At 39.0% G+C, this 19771-nt stretch overlaps 1 protein-coding gene across 1 annotated transcript; it reads right to left on the reverse strand.

The window, feature by feature from the left end:
• Positions 1–359: 359 nt before the first annotated feature.
• On the reverse strand, positions 360–18741 carry SAG18 (senescence associated gene 18). Its single transcript, XM_077392698.1, has 7 exons — positions 18581–18741; positions 11962–12061; positions 11733–11853; positions 9052–9173; positions 8827–8948; positions 2821–2980; positions 360–764 (listed from the first exon to the last, which is right to left on the reverse strand). Exons 1-7 carry the CDS (start codon positions 18699–18701, stop codon positions 650–652), a joined length of 861 nt encoding a protein of 286 aa, XP_077248813.1. The 5' UTR covers positions 18702–18741; the 3' UTR covers positions 360–649.
• Positions 18742–19771: the final 1030 nt, after the last annotated feature.

Here is a 19771-nt window from a genome sequence, read left to right on the forward strand (position 1 = left end):
TTGAGAGCTTTTTGGGAACTGTAATAGCCTTTGAAAGCTGTTTAAATAAATAAAAGACTATATGAGTTGATGCAATTATTAAAACATTGCAGTGCAAACATCAGTAGCCTAACTATATTCGTTGTAAACGATCATAACCATTATGGGCAATGAATCGTTTTCAACTTCAAACCACGTGCAGACAAGATTATAGCAAGCAAGGTTTACGCCCTGTTTGTTTTAGATTTTGAGAATCGATTTTCAGTTCAAAAGTGATTATTGGACTCAAGATTGAATCGATTTTTAGAAGTAGGCGGCATCACTCGCACCAACGTAAGACTAAACGTTCAAAAGGTGATAGAAAGTACAGAAGTTCAAACTTGGAAAGAAAAAATAATCCCTTCCTACTAGCAAATTTTACAATTTATAAAAATTAATACAAACAACAACAATAGGCGCTAAATGAACGAGTGGATTAGCTCATTTGCTATGCTTGCAAAGAAAAGGATTCAATATTTGACTGGTTTTCATGTTTGAGTACACATTCGTATCTTCTGAATCACTATACACATAAATACAAGGATCATGGATATTCCACAGATTAGAAAGTAGAGTCAATAGAGATTTTTTTTTTTTTTTGAATGGGAAGTAGAGTCAATAGAGATACCTCCTATAAAGTTTCTGTTGTCTTCACACCCGAGTACTCACAGCTGAGACTCTCTGCCTCCAAATCCCTTTCTTTAACCTTTGTCCAAGAAATCCGCCATGTCTCTAGTAAACTTTTCCTGCATCAAAGACGTACCGAGTGCACAAAGATATCAACCCACTGTTTACTCATCTGGAAATGGGAAAATCTCACTATGTACAGATAGTACTGTAAATCAATGAATAAAAAACTCATAATTAGATAAGAATTTGAACGAGGTAAAACCGATTTGACTTGGGGGGGTTAAGAATCAACACGGCGAGTTTTTATGGAAATAATTTGAGGGAGAATGATAAATCTGAACACCCACCCCACCCCCCCCCCCCCCCCAAACACCCACACACACCAAAAAAGAGAGAGGTGATGATGCTTGTGCACATACCTGCACACTTGAATTAGGGATGTGGGCTCATGCTTGCATTAAGAGAAACACACTAGATATCAGGATTTGTGTCGAAACACCACTTTAGGTATGTATGCTAAATGTGGGTTTAGCATTTGAGGAGATAATAAAAAACTCGTTTTATTGGACAGTTATGATTAATGGGTCAGCCTTAGAAGCACGAAGCGGGTGCGGGTGCGGGTGCGGGGGCGGAGGCGGGAGCGGGGGCGAGGAAGCGTGAGGATCTAGAAGAATCTAAGTTTGGGAGCGCCATGGGATCGTGTATATAATATTTTCTTTATATATCTTTCAAAATAGAAGTTCATCAAAAAATAATAGTTTCTAACCATTTTCATACGTATCTTTCAAATTTTAAGTACATTTAAAAGCAGTAATTTCTAACCATCTTCATTTTCGTTCACTCGTTCCTCGTGCCTTTCGAAGATCCACAAGCCTTTATGCTTGCTCCAATGAAGTACTTTGAAGAGTTGGAGGAATTTGATGCAAGAAAGTTGATGATGGTAGGACTTATGGAGTAATAGAGGCAGGCTGGGAGCGAAAGCAGGCTTGGAGCATCATGGGAGAGGTTCCCGTCTCTTTGGGGTCACGCTCCCTAGAAGCTCCTTCCTAAGGAGCGCCGAATCGGGGTTCCAAGGTGGGAGCGGCACCCTGAGGGAAGATTCCTGCTTCTAAGGGGTCAGCTATTGATGGGTATGGAAGAAAGGCAGTCGGGGTGAGAGCGAATATCTGGCGGGATACAATTTTGCTTATTCGTGTCTCTACCAGTCGTCATAGTGGGTTGCAAGGACAATAATTGTGCCATGATCTGAGGAGGGGTTATGGATCGCCCCTCAGATGGGAGAATTATGGGTGCATGGTGAAGCTCTTGAGAAGTTCAGTAAAATCTGGCTTTGTTATGACCTAGGATTGAATATGGGAAGATAGGCCAATAGGAGCTTGGTGGGAAGCAGGTTAATATGGTTGTGAAAGATAGTGAGTGGAGGTGGATCTGGATTGTTGATAGTGATATTGAAGGTCCGATTGTGAAGATGGATTGGTTTGGCTGAGGGTATTGCAGGGTGGGGATGGCTGCTAAGCCCAAGTAAGCTCCCTAGGTGGGATGACGGAGAGTTGTTTGGGAGGGAGAGTAGAGTCATGCATTGCCTCTCACCAAGTGTTGTCGAGGATGACTTGAGAGAAACAGGAAGATAGGAAGAAGCAGAGAGGTCGTCTTTCTCAGTGTTTGAGAGAGGGAGGCACACATTTAATGGGTGTGAAGTGAAACGGGTAAAGGAGAGCTAGTGGAAAAAAATGGGGTCAGATTTATCATTTGCTTTTTTTTTTGAAGCAGTAACAACTTTTATTCCAATAATGCCATTAAAAAAACAACTTTTATTCAAATGGAAGCAATACAATCACGTTAGAAGAAGAGGAGGAAGAAGAGGGGGTTCTTCCAAGGTCGGTTGGTCCCTCCCAGAGAAACTTATTTCCTAGCTTCTGATATCTATAAAGAAAATGCGTAATAACCCCAAGTATGGAGACATGAAGAGTTTGGGCTTTTGGGAAGTTTATCTGTCAATTCTATATATGGTTAAAAGTTAACCTCCACTAGTTCAATAAATAAGACCATGAAACCAATCCATTTTTATTGATAAGAATTCTACCATGTAATGAATAAGCAACATAATCAAATCATATGAATAACCAAACATAATAAACAGCAGTTGTATAAAGTATAAGGATGAAAATGTACCTCTCTGATTCAATGCTCCTCTTTGCAAGCATGAGTGTCAAGAAAATAGGAACCATCGCCGCACATAAATGCTTTAGGGTGTGCCCACTAACAATATGATGAGTCCATTTGTAAATTGCTTTATCCTCTGCTTCTTCTACTTTAGCTAGTAGGTAAAATCCTGAAAATACTCTAAGTCAGCACCACAATGAATATGATTCTGGAAGAAATAACCTAAGGTTATGTTTGGTTGACCAAAAACCAAGCAGCCATCAGTAATCTGTTGGGGTCTGGCATGCCACATCACCCTTTTATTGTGTTTGGTTGGGTAAAGAAAATGAATTGCTTTTGACTCATGAGGTTGTGTAGGGTGAATGTCAGCTTAGCTGCCATGCTAAGCGCTCACGCACGCCTCTCTCCAAAAAGTGAGTTCTTTTTCATGCAAACTATTAAGGATTCAGATAAGACAAAATACATTTCCTTTTTCCCTTTTCAACAAAGAGGATACGTATACATCAGCTGGGATCTGTATGTATTTTCAGAAATTGTTACTTTTTTTATATTTTTAACCAAACACAGGAAATGACAAGTGACCCCAAGTAAATTACTGGAATTACTTATCTTGTCTACCCCCTTTTGACTACTTCTAGTAAGACATTACGCACATCCAAACACAGCCTAAGGATAAAATTTATCCTTTCTACCCCCCTTTGACTGCTTATAGCCAGACATTACGCACATCCAAACATAGCCTAAGGATAAATTCAGCTATGATCATTCATATACAATAATAATAATTAAACAATAAACAGAAGTTCATATCAATAATTCAATAATAATAATCCTTAAATCAGAATAGAAAAAGTAACAATAATTCAGTACTTTTTCCACACTCAAGCAATTCAGTTGAGACAGTTAATTCCTTTGTAACAAATGTCAATGCATGGACTGCATAGCACATCCATTCACTAAAAAATAAAACAAAGAAATCAAAGAAACAATGTGTTACAGTAATTGGTTTATGTAATTGAGGGTTTATACTTTATACAGTGCACACACAAGAGTTTTATGGTTTATCACGTCATTATTGGTAGTATTATAATTATGTAATCAAAGTGTTTATATACATGTGATAGGGGTTATACCATTCATTAAGTGAATATAATTGCAATGCCAATCTGATGAATTGTGTGGATTCTCTTCTCCACGAAATCTCTCTTCAGCCTCACACAAGATTGCTTCAAGATACAAGAAAGAGTTTAATCTCTAATCTAGTATAAGATTGGATACCCACAAGATTTAGATTTGGATTTCTCACATTTGCAGTTGAGATTTGGAACTGGATCAGATCTTTAGATTTCCAAATCAGCTACAACAGTGAAAAAAAATCCAATTTTCAAATCTGTTCTGCAAGACATTATTTGGAAATCAATATTTGTGGCAATTACCTTCACCCTCGCTGCTCCTCGACCTTGCTGCATCAGCACCGAGACGTCTCTCTCTCTCTCTCTCTCTCTCTCTCTCTCTCTCTCTCTCTCTCTCTCTAGTACAAAATAAGTATGAGGATGATTGATGTATTTTGTATCCAAAACTCAAATCCAAATCCAAATACAAAAGCATGAGGTATCGAAATGTGGCTTAAATGTTTTCCCTCTTCATCTTCTAATATGCCTTCTACCTTAATCCCAATCTTTTACTACCTAACAAACCTAAACTTTCATTCCCTTCATTCAAAATCAAATCCTTTTCTTCTACCCTATCTGCAACCCTAAGCCCTCACAAAACCCTAATCCCCAACCTATACATTCTTCGAAACACAAATCCCCATCTTTTGTCATTCGAAAACACCACACCCCAATTCCCCTCTTACCAACAACCCCAACATCTACAATTTATTTTTTTAATGATGAAGCATTTTATTAATAAAGAAACAAGGGAAAACCCACAACCGAGATGGTTGGTACAAGCACTAAAAAAGGAACACGAAAACTACACATCAAACTACTCCATACAAGCAGAAGGATTAAGGGGGGAGAAAGTCAAAAACTCTCATCTGAACTCTATCACTCCAGATTGGGCTAGGCGGTCTGCATCGTTGTTAACCGATCTCCCGACATGCTGAAAGTGAACCAGGAACCCCTCAACGCAATCATGAATCTCTTCGATCAAATCCTCGAACCTCCACTGGTGGGGAACTCACATCAATCCACCCGATAAGAGTGAAAGAGCCCCTTTCCACAATCAATCTAAGCATGTCTCTGCTCTTAGTGGTCCTAATACCCTGCAATATCGGTCTCACTTCCATCAGAATCCTTGATTCCTAATGGGGCCAAAAAAGCTTATATCAAGCAATCAGTCTCATCTCTAAGAATTCCCCCTACCCCAGCGAGTCCTGGGATACCCGAGCTCAGTCCACAAAATTTAGCTTCATCAAGCCAAGGTCTGGAGGGATCCACGTAAGGCACCTCAGCCCTCTCCTTGCTTACACAAATCTCCCTCCAGCACCGTCTGAGGTCTGTACTAGATGTAAACCTGAAGCATGGCAAGGGTCTTCACCCATGATAGAGCACAATAACTTTCATGTCGATAAAGAGCAAGCATTTAGAAGAGCTTTTGAAGATGGCAGACATTCATCTCCTTCCATAAGACCTAGACAGTGATGAGCAATACTACTCTCCATAAAAATCCTCCCTTTCCTTAGCCAAGGTGCATAGATATTCATAAATATATCCAACATTTTTAAAATATCACAATTTTATCACAACATTTCGATAAAACGGAAAAACCCAGAATTAAACCTAAGATTTAAAAAAAAAGGGAAAAATACAGTTACAGCCCCTCAACTTTCCAACACATTCAAAGATAACCCTATAGTTTCAAACTCATCAACTACACCCCTTGACTTTTCAATGTGTATAAGGTAGACCCCCTCTTTTGAAACACTATCAATGCTAATTAAGATATCGTCTCTAGTCGGTCAACTAGAGAATCTTCTCTAGTTCATCAACCAAGAACACAGTGGGCCCACGTTGGATGATCCAAAGCATTCTCAATATATCTGGTAACATTAAAATCCCCTCCAATGCACCATGGATTTGACCACTTCCTTTTAATACTTGCCAGATCCTCCCAAAAATAATTCCGATCAGCCACCTGATATGGACTATAGATACACATAAAGATCCACCTCGAGTTAACAGCAACTTTTCTGACCACCACCGATACAGAAAACCTCCCTATGAACTCATCCATGAGAGTATAAACCGCAATGTCTCACGTAACAAGGATTCCTCCTGTCAATACCACCGCATCAGGGTAACAAGTTCCTAACTAGCTCTGCAATCCATCTTGTCATGTGGATACAAAATAATCTGTTTCACACGAATCCTTTTCTCTAGAGCACCTAGCCGTCGCAGTTGGAAACTGTGAAATTTCGCATACACTCTCCCCTCCCCCCGCCCTGGTGATTCATTTCTTCCAACCATCCCTCCGCCTCTGCCTCTAGTTTTCTGGAGTAGTCAATAGCATCACCATAGTCCGCCTCCTCAATGAGAAACTGCTTCCCACCGCGACCACCTTTTATACATTCGTTGGCCCGATGCCCTGCTTCACCACAGTTAAAACAACAAGGCCTCGTCGCTCCTCCCTGGGTGGTATTTGTGACTCAAAATGGTCTGGTGGGTGTGGTAGAGCCGGCCTGTACCTCGGAACGCCCACTTGTGTAGGTCTAATGGTGGTGGTTGGAAGAGCCACAACCCCCCCCCCCCCCAAAATATATCTAGTAACCAATTGCTCGTCCGATTCAAACAAATCATTGCGGGTAACTAGTTTGTATCTTCGTCAACAGGTTTAGCCCCTTGTTTCAAGTTATGCAATAGTTGGAACAACAGGCGAGTATAATTATAGGAAGGAATTCTGACCTCATTTTCTTCTTCATTTTATCCCATGCAACGATCTTCTCTGTGCCCTATCTGTGTCTCGTCACCTTCATATGCTGCCACCATGCAACGAATCTTCTTCAGAATCGAGTAGTGATGAACCACTTGATCCTCTAGAATCTCCTTCAACTCCAGTACCTCTTCCGCGGTAAAAAACCCAATCCATCAAATCTTTGGGCGTTAACCTTTATGGAACTTGGGGATCCCAATCTTGAGACCTAGTTTGGACGACAATCACACTTTCTAGTGCAAATTGGAGAAGAAGATATAAGGAAAAGCTTGGACGTTTTTCTCTTCTGTGTGTTAATTCATAAAATTAATTAAAGTACATTACAATGCTTTGATAACATCTTTATAAGAAAAAGAAACCCTAAATGCCAACCTAAGAACTAAGCAATTAATATTATCCGTCCATCTAAAGTAATTTAAATAAAAGCTAAAAACTTGACTAAAATAACCCCAAAATAAAAATCCCATAATAGGCATGTACCATGTTTCTAAATCGTCCATGACTCCCTCAAACCACGTCAAAATATTATGATCTTGGGATCGATAGATGATTAATTGAAAAACCTTTCTAATGATACCAAAATCAAGCCAATCGAATAAGATTTTATGCCTAAAAAATAGGGTACGAATAAGATGACGAAAATAGAAGTTGAAGAATAAGAGACTCGTTTCACGCCGCACGTTCTTGGATGGAAATGGACATGCAATCTACGGCTATAATGAATTGACAACATGCATGCAATTTACGGCTAACATGCATGGGAAATAGAAAAACAATCTACAGCTATGTGGATGGAAATGGCGCCTAAGCATGTGGACCTGCTTGGGCCCCCTTGGCCTTGAGCGTCCTCTGACCTTCACAAGACTTTGAGATGGGCCCCTTTCTCTCATAATCAGAGATGCTACGGTGTGGCCCACATCATTTTCCATCACTGAAATGCATACTGAAACCAAAACGCATACCGAGACAAATATTGTAATGGTAATATAATATATCAATGTGTTATAAAATTATATTTATATGAATTGCATTTGAAATGTGATGAATGAATAATAGATAAATATTTATATGAACTATATGGAAAATGTGGTATGTACTGAATAATCAGATACGTGCGATGGCGCATGTCACTAGGTGGTCGATGTTGTTAAACCATTATGAATGGTTGTCTCGCTTATATGATAGTTTCCAAGTCTATCTGTGCTTATTCTAGCATTTCCTTAAGTTTCATCTTAATATTTTATCATTTTCCATGGTTTTATAGCAATTCCACTGAGATTTCAAACTGACATCGAAACGTTTTTGTTTCCATGGCAACCAAAACTGAAACCGAAATTTAAAACCTTGATTGTGACAAATAATAAATTTTCAGAAAATCTAGTGTTTATCGCCTGAACATAAGTACATAACACATAGAAATGACTTCTAATTTGTCAGAGAAAGAGTAAAAAGTGGTGAGATAGCTCCACTCTTTGTTCCAAGAAAAGACCAAGTTGAAGACCTCTCCACTAAGGGACTCACAAGTGATCAACATATCCGTTTATCTGACAAGCTAAACATGTTCAAAGACACAGTACTGTAAAGGGAGTAATAGAAATAACACATAAGTCAATATGCTGCATACACAAAAGCCTTATGGTGTGTAAAATCATTAATGGCAGTCTTGTAATGATGTCACATGGGGTTCTATATACATGTGATTAGGCCTGTACTATTCCTTAAGTGAATGCAATTGCAATACTAGCCCTGAGAATTGTGTGGGTTCTCTTCTATTCTATCCTCCACAAAATCTCTTTTCTTCCCCCTCACACAAGATTGCTTCATCTTTTACACAAGATAAAGGCATCTACGGAATGAATAGCATATTTAACAGATATCTTTCACCAAGAACAAGGACGCAACAAGTGAACAAGTAGTTTGATTTATTTATTTATTATTTTATTTTATTTTTACATATGAAAATCTACACAAAAAGAGTATGCAACAAGAAAATATCAACTTGAACAAGGAGATTATTCAAAGAATCGTCTCAATTAAATGTTTTGCAGAAAAGGGTCTTTTTTATGTTAAAACACGAACCTGCTGCCCAAAGCCAGTAAGTGGAATGCGTATACATTGGAGGCATTAAGATAGCCATTATGGGTATGGCAAGGCAAGGGACAAACTGAACCAGTGCATAAGGACGGAGGTCGTCAAAAAACCTGCAGCTCAAAAAGAATAATCTTTAAGGTCAATCACAAGTTAACACTATAATGAAATATACAAACAACAAATCACCATCATAAAGAAAAGTAGTATGCTTGCCTCCAATATAAAATGCTTATTATACCAGCCAAAATGAGAGGTGCAATAGATATTGTTCCAGTCTTCTCATCAATTCTTTCAATGATGAATAGTGCCACGATTGATGTGAAAGCAATAGTCATCTATGCTTGATAGAAAGTCCCCATGTCAGAAAATTGGGAAGTCTAAGACTTCAGTACATTTTGCAAAGTAGAACAGCCAAAAGATAACAGCATGAAAATTTGACAAAAAATGATACAAAACAGAAAAAGGAATAGTTACAATTAGTAACATAAAAAAAAGTACTAACTGGGATATCATGTTTCTATGTATAACAGTAGAATATTAGTATAAAAAGTCAAACATGTAAAGATTAGCAGAAGGGAAGACTGACAAACCGTCAAGCTGAAAACAACGATAAACTAATTATGTATTCCTTTACCCATAAAAAAACGATAAACTACAAGATTGATGCTTTATTACTCCCTTCTGAGAATATCTTTTAGGCATTAATATTTGATAATAATTCTCAAATCAACACAAAGCAAGAATTTGTGTATGCTAAGGCCTCCAAATAAGTAATCAAAACAAATGAGACTCGGAAGTCGGAACCTCATTATTATAGAGCAACTGAGGTTCAAATTGCTATTATTCGTCAACATGCCTTCCTTTACTTGCCACACCGGTTCAAGTTCCAATTACCTGCAGCCAGGCAAGTAGCCTCCTGTGCTCTTGACGCTCATAGAAAAAAAAATATTAACTCTGCTGACCTTCCATGGTATTTGGCATCATTGCTGACAGTGGGATCACAGCCTTTGCCTGGTGTTTAAAAACTCGGACGGGAACTTGACCAAGGTAAAACCAAGTCGACTTGGGCAAGTCAATGATTGACGCAGTCAAGTTTTTCATTAACTCAGAGGAGTCCAAGGGACATTTAATAACTTTGTACTGCTAAACAAAGACTTGGACGAGAACTCGGGCCAAGGTAAAACTGAATTGACCCGGGGGAGTCGATGTTTTGACGGGGAGTTTTTAAACAATGCCTTTTCCACTCAGCATATACTGACATAATCAAGACAATGGCATTTCTATGAGATATTGTCCTCCAGGTGTAAAAAACAAACAATCAGTAATTAATGAAATAACATGCATTTGGCTCTAAAATTTCTATGAGTCAGTACCAGGCTGCTATCTACAAGGGATAGGACGAGAAACAACGAGAAAATGTCAAGAAATAGAATGTCCAGCAGCAGCCAATGGGAACATTCTGTTATGCTATCAGAAATAGTAATAATTATGACATATCTACAATCATAGCTTTAAATTTCGGCCGCCAATGGGAACATTCTGTTATGCTATCAGAAATAGTAATAATTATGACATATCTACAATCATAGCTTTAAATTTCGGCCAAAATTGGATTTCGGCAGGGACCGAAATTTAAAACCGAAACCGAAATTATAAGATTTACACAGAAAATTTCCACCGAAACCGAAATTGCCACCGAAATTTCAGTGGAGATTTCGTTTTCGGCTGAGGCCGAAACCGGAACCGAAATTTCAAACCTTGTCTACAATGCATAATACTTCTTAAGGTTAGAAATAGAGCATCACAGGTTTAATAATAGATGTGCCATTGTAGATATGTATAAATTCATAATTGTTCCTGTTTCTGATAGCACGACAGAATGTATTGACATTTGTCGTGTTTGAGTAACGGCAAATATAGAGAAGGAAGAGAAAGAATTCCAGAATCTAATAAAAAAGGACAGCAGAAGAGGAAGATGGACTCAGAACAAATACTGATCCCTGCACAAAACTCCTATCCTAAAAGTATCTCAAACAGGGCCAATCACATGACTACTTATAGATGCTTTTGTTAAAGTAATCATAAGACCATCAAGGTAATCCTTCAATGACAAACTCATAAGCACAATCTCCGAGGCACATATGGAAATCTGAAAACCAGAATGAGTTTAATGGCATTGCTGGGTATTGTATATTCAACGTCATTAAGGGTAGTTTAGGCATTATCCTTATTTCTTCTCTCAGTAGTAATTGCCACTTTAGCAAGGGTATTTTAGTATGGTATTTTAGACAGTGGAATAATATTCTTGGTAAACAAATAATGGAAAACCTCATGAGAGTAGTAATTTTGGCTTTACTCTCAATTTCATTCCTCTCGAAATATAAATAAATGGAACACCAAGAATAATTACAGCCTAAAGAAATTTAGCTGCACTTCAAGAAAATTGTCGCTTTGTTCAAGCATTTTATAAGTTTAAAACATAATAAATCAGTTTATCTAGGATTCTCCGAGGAGTCCTTTCATGAAAACCCCAAAATAAAAAATAACTGGGAAACAACTGGAGTACTGGACATTAATCAGTTAGAATATCGATGATGCCTCTTGAGACTGTGGTTCTTTGCTCCAGATACATGGAACATAAATGAGGGCTCTGATCACATGGCTCTACACAAGGCCTGGACCACTAAGGATATTTTTAGTGACGAACACTACATATTGAGTACTCTGAAGGTGGAACTTAAAAGCTCCACTAACTGCCATTGTTCAGGATATTGATTTCCTATTTCATAACAGGAAAGGCACTGAAAATAAAAAGAAAATGGAAATGCGGAAGACAGGACCCTTGCCTACGGAGTAAAGTAATAATCTTATTTCTTTTAGGTGAATATCCATACCGGCAAGCGATCCCAAATAAGCCGAGCATCATTTGGCTTGAGATGATAATAGGAGGAACCAAAGGCAACAGCGGCCACACCAACAAAAAAAACCGTCCAACCCCACACTTCTCCTTGCAAGCTACCAGATAAGAAATAATCAGCATATGAAAATCAAGACATAAAAAGAAGGATCTCTCACCCGCTCATCAATTTAATAAAATGATCACAACAATTGCGTAAGCATTACCTTAACCTAAAATAGTTTCCGTGGTAGCAAAGTACAAGGCCTATGATACCGACAACAAGAAATGGGAAGTTCGAAAGTACATTCAATGTATTAGGTATCCCTGCAAATAATAATAGCCGCGTCAAGTGTCAAATAACAAACTTCAGTTACAAAAATGATCGGCATAAAAGTTAAAGAGTCTATCCTACTACAACTAACATGCATGTAAAACGACAAAGATTATACTGAATTTCTCAAAACAAAATTAAAAAACCCTTTTTGGAAAACTTTTCAAAGACAAAAACAGGTGCAGCGGTGGAATGTAGGGTGGGATCATGGATGGTGTGGTGCAAATCCAACTCAATCCAAGCTCTAACATCCTAATGCTTCCAGATGACTTCACACCAAAGTATGCATTTTGAAGCTGTCTATTTCTCGTTTTGATGACCTCTGCAAGGTATAAATTTGCTACTTAAACATATTTAACAAAGACCTCATTTTTTTCGGCCTTATAAGTAGCCCAAAATTTAGCAAGGAAAATAGAGATGTGGTTGTCATATTTATTAATCAAAGACCTGGTGGTTTCAGGAAGTTTTTGCAATGCTTTAAGAACCGGAAAGTCCATTAAACAATTGAAGTGGCTGATTGGTCCAAACCAGTGTAGCAATCAGTTCAACCTGGTTCAAACCATAATGCCAGCATGACATCATATAGAAAAAATCACAAATCAAAATTAAGAAAAATAGGTAAAACGTGAAAAAATAGAAAACTAGAATCAACCTATAGCTTGACCTTTAAAATTGTAAATATTTAAATTTTGTTTAAAATGAAAAGAAAAAAACAGCAGTTTCTATACCTAAGAGAATGTTGTGAGTTGTTTGGGCCCCGCTTCATCAAACTTTATCTTTAATATAGGGACACAATTGTTGGATCCAAATGGAAGAAACAAAGGAACACATCAAAGGGAAGAGGACAAGAAGGTAAAAGAGTTCGGTCTCTCTTGGTCTCTCTATCACATGCCTCGATGCCTGTGTACTGAAAAAGAAGAGGTCAAACATGGAGTTTTGAGATGATCAGTTTAGAAAATTTCAAGTGCAGTTTGGTCTCAAATTTATTTTGGTCATAAGTAAAGGTTATAATCAAGGGCTAGGATTAAATGATAAAAAAGAGAGACTAGAATCGCTGCCAAGAATACTCTCTTAAAAGCAACTTAATTAAATACACCCATTTACCAGCCTGTCAATCTATAAGAGTAATGGATGGATTCAAAGGGTAGATGGTGCTATAGGATGAAAAAGGATTTCATCTGGCTGCCTGAAAGGCCTGAGAACAAAAAGGACAAGGGGGTTGAAAGGCATACTAGGGTTCTAAACATATCTGTTGGGGAGATAGCAATGGAGGTTGTTCAACAGATAATAGTAACTTTAAGTAGCTATTTTGACGGAAAAAGTCCGGGATGAATTTGGCGGCTCTTCATGTCTGTCTATTTTCTTTGTAACTCATGTCATGTCTTGTTGCCTTGATTTGCATGTCAGCTCATACTACTTCTATGGCCAGACATAATCACCCCAATGAGTTTTCTCTCAACGAATAGCCCTCTAGTTCTTTCAACCAATATGGTTTATTGCACTCATTCTTCTAACTATTCCACAGATTCACCTCCACACTTTGTCGGATCATGATACTGTTATTGCCCTAAAAGCCAGTTGTTGAATTGAAACCATTATTTTAATGAGAATGTATTGTTTCATGACATCTATTGGGAACTATACAGGAGTGTGTGATGTGCTACTTGACACATGTTTGTCCTTAGGCAGCATCGTAGCATTGGCTATGCACATAGAGCTTATGTGGCGGGGAGATATGACCTCCAGTTCTTTACAGACCTAGAAGTTCCTGGTTGGGGTTGAGATTGGACATCTCGTGCATGTACACAATCACCATCAGACCTGCCTACATACACACATTGGGGTGACTTATCTCGGTCACTGGACAGGTAGTATGGGTGCGATTAATGGTTCATGCATTGAACGAATCACTTCACAGAATAGCCCGGTCGAGGATATGGATAAGGTTATTCTGACCATCAGGACCCTATAATATGCCCTTAGACCTGAGGGGTTGTTTTGGTCTGTGGGCGCGCCTTATGGCTTTGGCATATCTTAGAGTAGTCCACGGTCCGGGATTATTTACGGGCAGTGCTGGCTCATCGGGTAACCCATGGGATCAATAGTGATGCCCAACAAGGAATCCTCCACCTCTCTTGTAGAGGAAAGTCATTTATAGTTTCGGTCTCAACTGGGCATTTAAATAAAGGTTGGACAGCTAGTTTGATAAATTGTTTATCAAAAATTTTTCTGAAAAGCAATGGTTGTTTTCAAAGGTGTTTGCAAATGCATTTGCGGGCTCGAGCTCATTGATTGAAAGGTGTACCATTGAGTGGGCCCAGGGTGTAATCGATGCCACCCCCTGTAGGACTCAACTCGGTAAATGAGGATTGGAGGAAGCACGTACACATTGGATGTGATTAGGGGCATGTTGATCTAATGGTCATCTTTAGGGTAATGTCCTGGTAGGGGCCACTTGCCTAAGGCGATCGTAGTTGGACTACTTGCGTGGGATCACAATGGGGCCCGTTGTGGGTCCTGTACAATCAACCATTGGATCCCTGCATCGATCCTAGTCATAACTCGCTAGATCCTTATGGATCGTCCAACGATCCATGTTCTGAATTTGATCGTACACATGAAATCGATCAGATCCACTATATGAAATACAAGGAGGAGGTGCACCATACATAGGTTGCATACTTGTTTATTAGAGGAGATACACTATACTTATGGGGTGTACATGTTTTAATTAACATGTGCTTTATAAACACTTAAATCCTATTGGTTGGGAGTTAAGTGAAATCCTATTGGCTAATTTTATCTCAATTCCTATTGGTTGGAGTTTGGAAAGGGAGAAAGCGAGCTCAAATTGGAGTTTTCTAATTTCATGGGAATCCTTTTAGGATTTGGAAACTATTAGACATGGAAAAACAATTTTACTATGTGTGCTTGTTTTTAAAAACAAATAAATAAAAGAGTTTTATTTTGATAAAGTTTCCAAAACCAAAAAGGACCTAGGAGGAAACGAATTCTATAAAAGGGAGAAAATGGAAGGTTTTGGTGATTACACACACTCACTATGTCACTTTCCACTTGACTAAAAACGTCTAAGCCCTCCCTCTCACTCAAATTTGTTCCCCCCCCCTCTCTCTCTCTCTTCTAGTTCTTTGGAAGAACAATAAGCATTAAGGATTTCAGTTTTGGGATTGGATCCCAAGTCAGTTCTTCTCTTCCTCCAACCGTGTGACGAGTGGAGCCACTACTTCAACTTTCGGAGCGCTCGGGTGTTTGAGAAACGTCGAGCACCTAGCGCGGTGTAGATCTAGAAGTGATTATCTTATCGGATAATCTGTGGTAATGTTTTCATAACTCCATAATTTCAATTCATCACCATTAGAATCTAGTAACTAGGATCTGGTTTAGTTGGTAGGAAAGAAATTTTTTGTGTTTTCACATGCACAATAGCTTCCACCGCGATTAGTTCTTCCCGTGCCGACTTTCAGTGGTATCAAAGCCTACAGTTACTTAGATTGGACAATTCTCCAATCAATGATAGACCGTGGTTTTTACCGGTGTGACTGGAGCCCACTCCCGGCTATCGGATATTAAGAATTGTCATCGTTTCCTATTTTGAATTGAATGTGTGCTCTGACGATTTTGGTTCTTGGTCGATGGAATTTCAAGCGGTCCATCGGGATTATTGGATTCCTCGCGTTGAGAGAAATCCAACGAGCCCAAGATATCAAAAATCCAATGGCTGGATCGGAAGGTTTGGCGAAAACAAGAAAACACAGAGAAAAAATAGTAATTTCCTGAAATTGCACCATGGTCGACCACGGGCTCCCCGGTCAACCACCGGAGGCTCTCGGGATTTTTTTATTAAAGAAACATGAGTAAAGGCGGTCGACCGGCCCCACATGGTCGACTGCGCCCATATTGGTTTTATTTTTCTTATGTGGGTTTTTGCTTGGTTTTTGTGCCACTGATTAATTTTTAATCAATGGTTTTAATCAAATGATTGTACTCAATGAAGTCAAAGAGCCGAATGTCGTTAAGCAGAGCCTGGACTTCAACATCGTGAAAATCCTTCTCGCCAATGGGACCTGAGCAAGCCCACATTGTTTCATAATCCGGCCTACAAAGAAGGCCTCCAATGCCTGTTGTGCTGGCCCATGGTTCCCCAAGCTGGTCGAAGTTCAACTCAATCCTACTAGCACGCATCTACTCTTCCTGAATTAATGTATTATATGAAATCTTCTATCCACAAATCTTGGGTAGAAATGTGTGCTAGCAGGATTGAGTTGAACTTCGACGAATTCATCTTGGGGAACCATGGGCTAGCACATTAGTATTGGGGGCCTGAAGAAATTGTTAAAAACGCAATTGTTCCTATCTTTCTAGAGAGTCCATATCGTAGCCAAAATGGCCAAACTCCACAGGATGCGCCCAACAGGCCCCAAATAGGATAAGGGTGAAAAACGAAACCTCTCAAGCAACATTCAATGAATGAAGATGTGATCTACTGTTTCCTCAACATCTATACACAAGGCACAATGGTTCATGATGATCTAATTTGACATGCAAGTGGTTAGCGATGAGAACTTATTTAGGCACATAGTCCAGCTAAAAGCACAAACCGATGAGGAACAAAAATCTTTCATGTTCTTCTAGTCAGAGACAGAAAAATGTGCAGGACCAAATGGTGGGAACTGAGACATTCTCGTAGTGTGCCCAGGTCTGAGTCCTCTTGTCCTTACCTCCACATTTGATACAAACAAAATCCAGGTTTTTAATGAACTCTGCCACTCTAATGACTTCTAAAGAATTTTTTTTTTAAAAAGTTAAAAACTGAACTTTCCAAGCTACTTTGCCCTCCCACCTGCTAAAAGAATCTTCGACACTAATCAGCCGCTTAGACACCACTAAGAATAGCTCAAGGAAAACCTCTAGAGTAGATCCTACATCCAATCGACCCTTTGACCAGGGAATGGAAGAATTCCCACTGCCATTGACAAGCCAACTAGACTGTGAGGGCAGGGGGAATGAGCTTCCCAAAATGCCAGCCCGGGACAGGGTCAGCATAGAATGAAGGGGACGGACCTAATGTTGTGTTGGCAAAGCCAGCAAGCATCACATATACTAATAGGGATAATGGGAAGCCCGTAAACGCCCTATTAGAAAGTGAATAAGTCAAGCCCTATTATTAGTAAGGCAACCTCTATTAGCCCTTATTAGTATAGCAAGTGATAGGGGCCCTTATTATTAAGTGTATTGAAGCTGGGTTGCAGGCAGAGAAAAACGGCTGTTTCGGGCCGCGGAGCAGCTGAGGGACAACTCACCACACCATATGGCATACCAAAATTGGATCCTTTCCCCTTGCCAACTCTGAGTTTAAGTCCCCTTTGAAAAATGAAGAGAAGATTCCTAAATATCTTTCCAGACAATGAAACCCACCCTGCTCCCTATAACACTCACTAGAATCCCATCCACCAAAACCAGCTCTATATTTTTCCTCAATCACGACCGCCACAGCTGGTACCAATCCTCCCCGAACCTCCAAAGCCACTGACCCATAGCGAGTTACCCGCCACAGAGATTCATAGCTTTAAGCCTCTCGAGACCGATGCCTCCCACCAAAAGTGCCATGCACAAACAATGTGAAAGCAAAAACTTAACAAGAGCAATCCTCCCTTCGAAAGAAAAACTTAACAAGACCCAAATAAGCTTTGTGAATAAAAATTCTAATTAGGGTCAACATTCCATTTTGCAGATTTACTAGATTCCAAGAGATGGGTTTCAACAAGTAGTCATTGAGAACACAGAAGTTCTTCACTCACTCCCCGTCTATGAATTGTACATAGTGTTGTTCCAAAATCCAGTTACTAGATTTCTATTATTAGATAATATACAGTTAAATGTGCCCCAATCTCCACTGGGTTTCTAAACACTTTCCAGCAGTTTATTTTCTTACCCTTTGGCTGTTTGGATACATGAATTTTATAATCGGGGATTGTAAAATCCTGGATTTTATAAGCTAAAACCTAGATTTTACAATCCTGAAAATGTACAATCCATGTTTTAGTTTATAAAATTCAGGTTTTAGCTTATAAAATCCAGGTTTTGGTGCAGGATTTTACAATCCTCGATTATAAAATCCTCTTATCCAAACGGCTAGGGTTTGAGCCTGCAGCACAGTTAGTCAAGGCTTTATGCCTCAACCTTGAGATGGCAATTTCAATCCCAGCATACCTAACCAAAAAAAATAAGTATGCCCTAATCTCCATAGCTCCAAAGCAAATACATATAAGTTAAGCTATTCCCAAAATCACCAAATTATTAGAAGTCAAATAATCAACAAATTCGAATACAAAATTACAAGTGAGAAAGGAAAAATAAAACAATCTAAACTGACTTACAAACATGTTCAGTAAAGAAATCATGTATATATATAAAAAAAAGAAGATACAAAGACGAAAACCAAGTACTGAAAAACAAAAAAAAAGAAGTAAATGAAGAGGGAAAGGATTTACCGAAGAATTCGCGCTGGTCTGCAAAATCGTGGTATTCTTGAGATTGGGGAATGGCAGGGGTTACGATCATCAAAACTACGAAGCAGAGAATCGCTACCGTCCAAACATACACTTGCTTCATTTTCTTCTGCTTCTTCCTCCGAGAGAGAGAGAGAGACGGAGAGAGAGAAGGATTATATATGCAGAGTAATGCTGAGGAATTTCTTCGGTGGACCAACCAGAGGTGGGACCCAATATGTTTGATCGATCTGAGCCGTTGACTTGTTCTCTTATCAAATGTACGTTTTGGACCAATCAAAGGTGGGACAAATATGTTTGGAGTGAGATGCTACTCTTAACGGGAACCTCTCTGTTTGGTTGCCGGGTTTTTTTTGTTCCTGGGAGTTATGTGGGAGAAAGAAATACCCTGGGAGATAGGTGGGAAAAAAAAAGTCCTAGAAGTATTCTGGTAAAATAAAAATCCCATGTTTGGTTGACCGGATTATGGTGGGGAAAAAAAAACCTTTGTTTGGTTGCTTGAACTGTTGGGTAGAAAAAAATTCTTCTCAAGCTTATTTTTGGTTCCTGAGTTTATTTTTGTTCCTCGGGTTATTTTGGGATGGGATGAAAAGGCAATCATTACAAAAGTGGGATTAAAAATTCACCACACAAGCAATCATTACAAGAGTGGGATTAAAAAAAACCTAGTGCTAAAAGGCAACCAAACATGGGATGGGACCAAAATTTAACTTACTCTTCCTGGGGCAAAAATTTAATTGGATGTGGCCTTTGCAAGATCAATGAACCAGATCATTTTGATTAGTTAGTTGTTTTTATGAAAAGTCATTATGTGAAAAGACTTTTAATTGATAAGGTGTAAACATAAAGAGACGTTTGGGGAGAGGGATTAGCGTAATGTTGAGTTCCATTACTTCCCACAAATGTCTATAAAAGAAACGCTTGGGATCCACGTCAAAGAGAAGAGGAAAACAGTCCCAACACAGTCGGTTGTGGAGCAAGGAGAAACTTTGAGAGGGAAATCCTTTTCTGCAAGAAGAGAACAAGATTCACGGCTTCCGGTATGTCTTTTTCTATTTCAATTCAAAATCGTATTGTTAATTGCGTTTTCTCAATGTTGGATCCCCAAGATCCGTTGCACGTGTTCTTATTGTGACGAATACCAATAAAACCATCTCATTCTATAGCATGTTG

The sequence above is a fragment of the Tasmannia lanceolata genome, unplaced genomic scaffold (genome assembly GCF_043159265.1).
Source record: "Tasmannia lanceolata isolate RefF3 unplaced genomic scaffold, GAP_Taslan_0.1 ptg000012l, whole genome shotgun sequence".
NCBI lineage: Eukaryota > Viridiplantae > Streptophyta > Magnoliopsida > Canellales > Winteraceae > Tasmannia > Tasmannia lanceolata.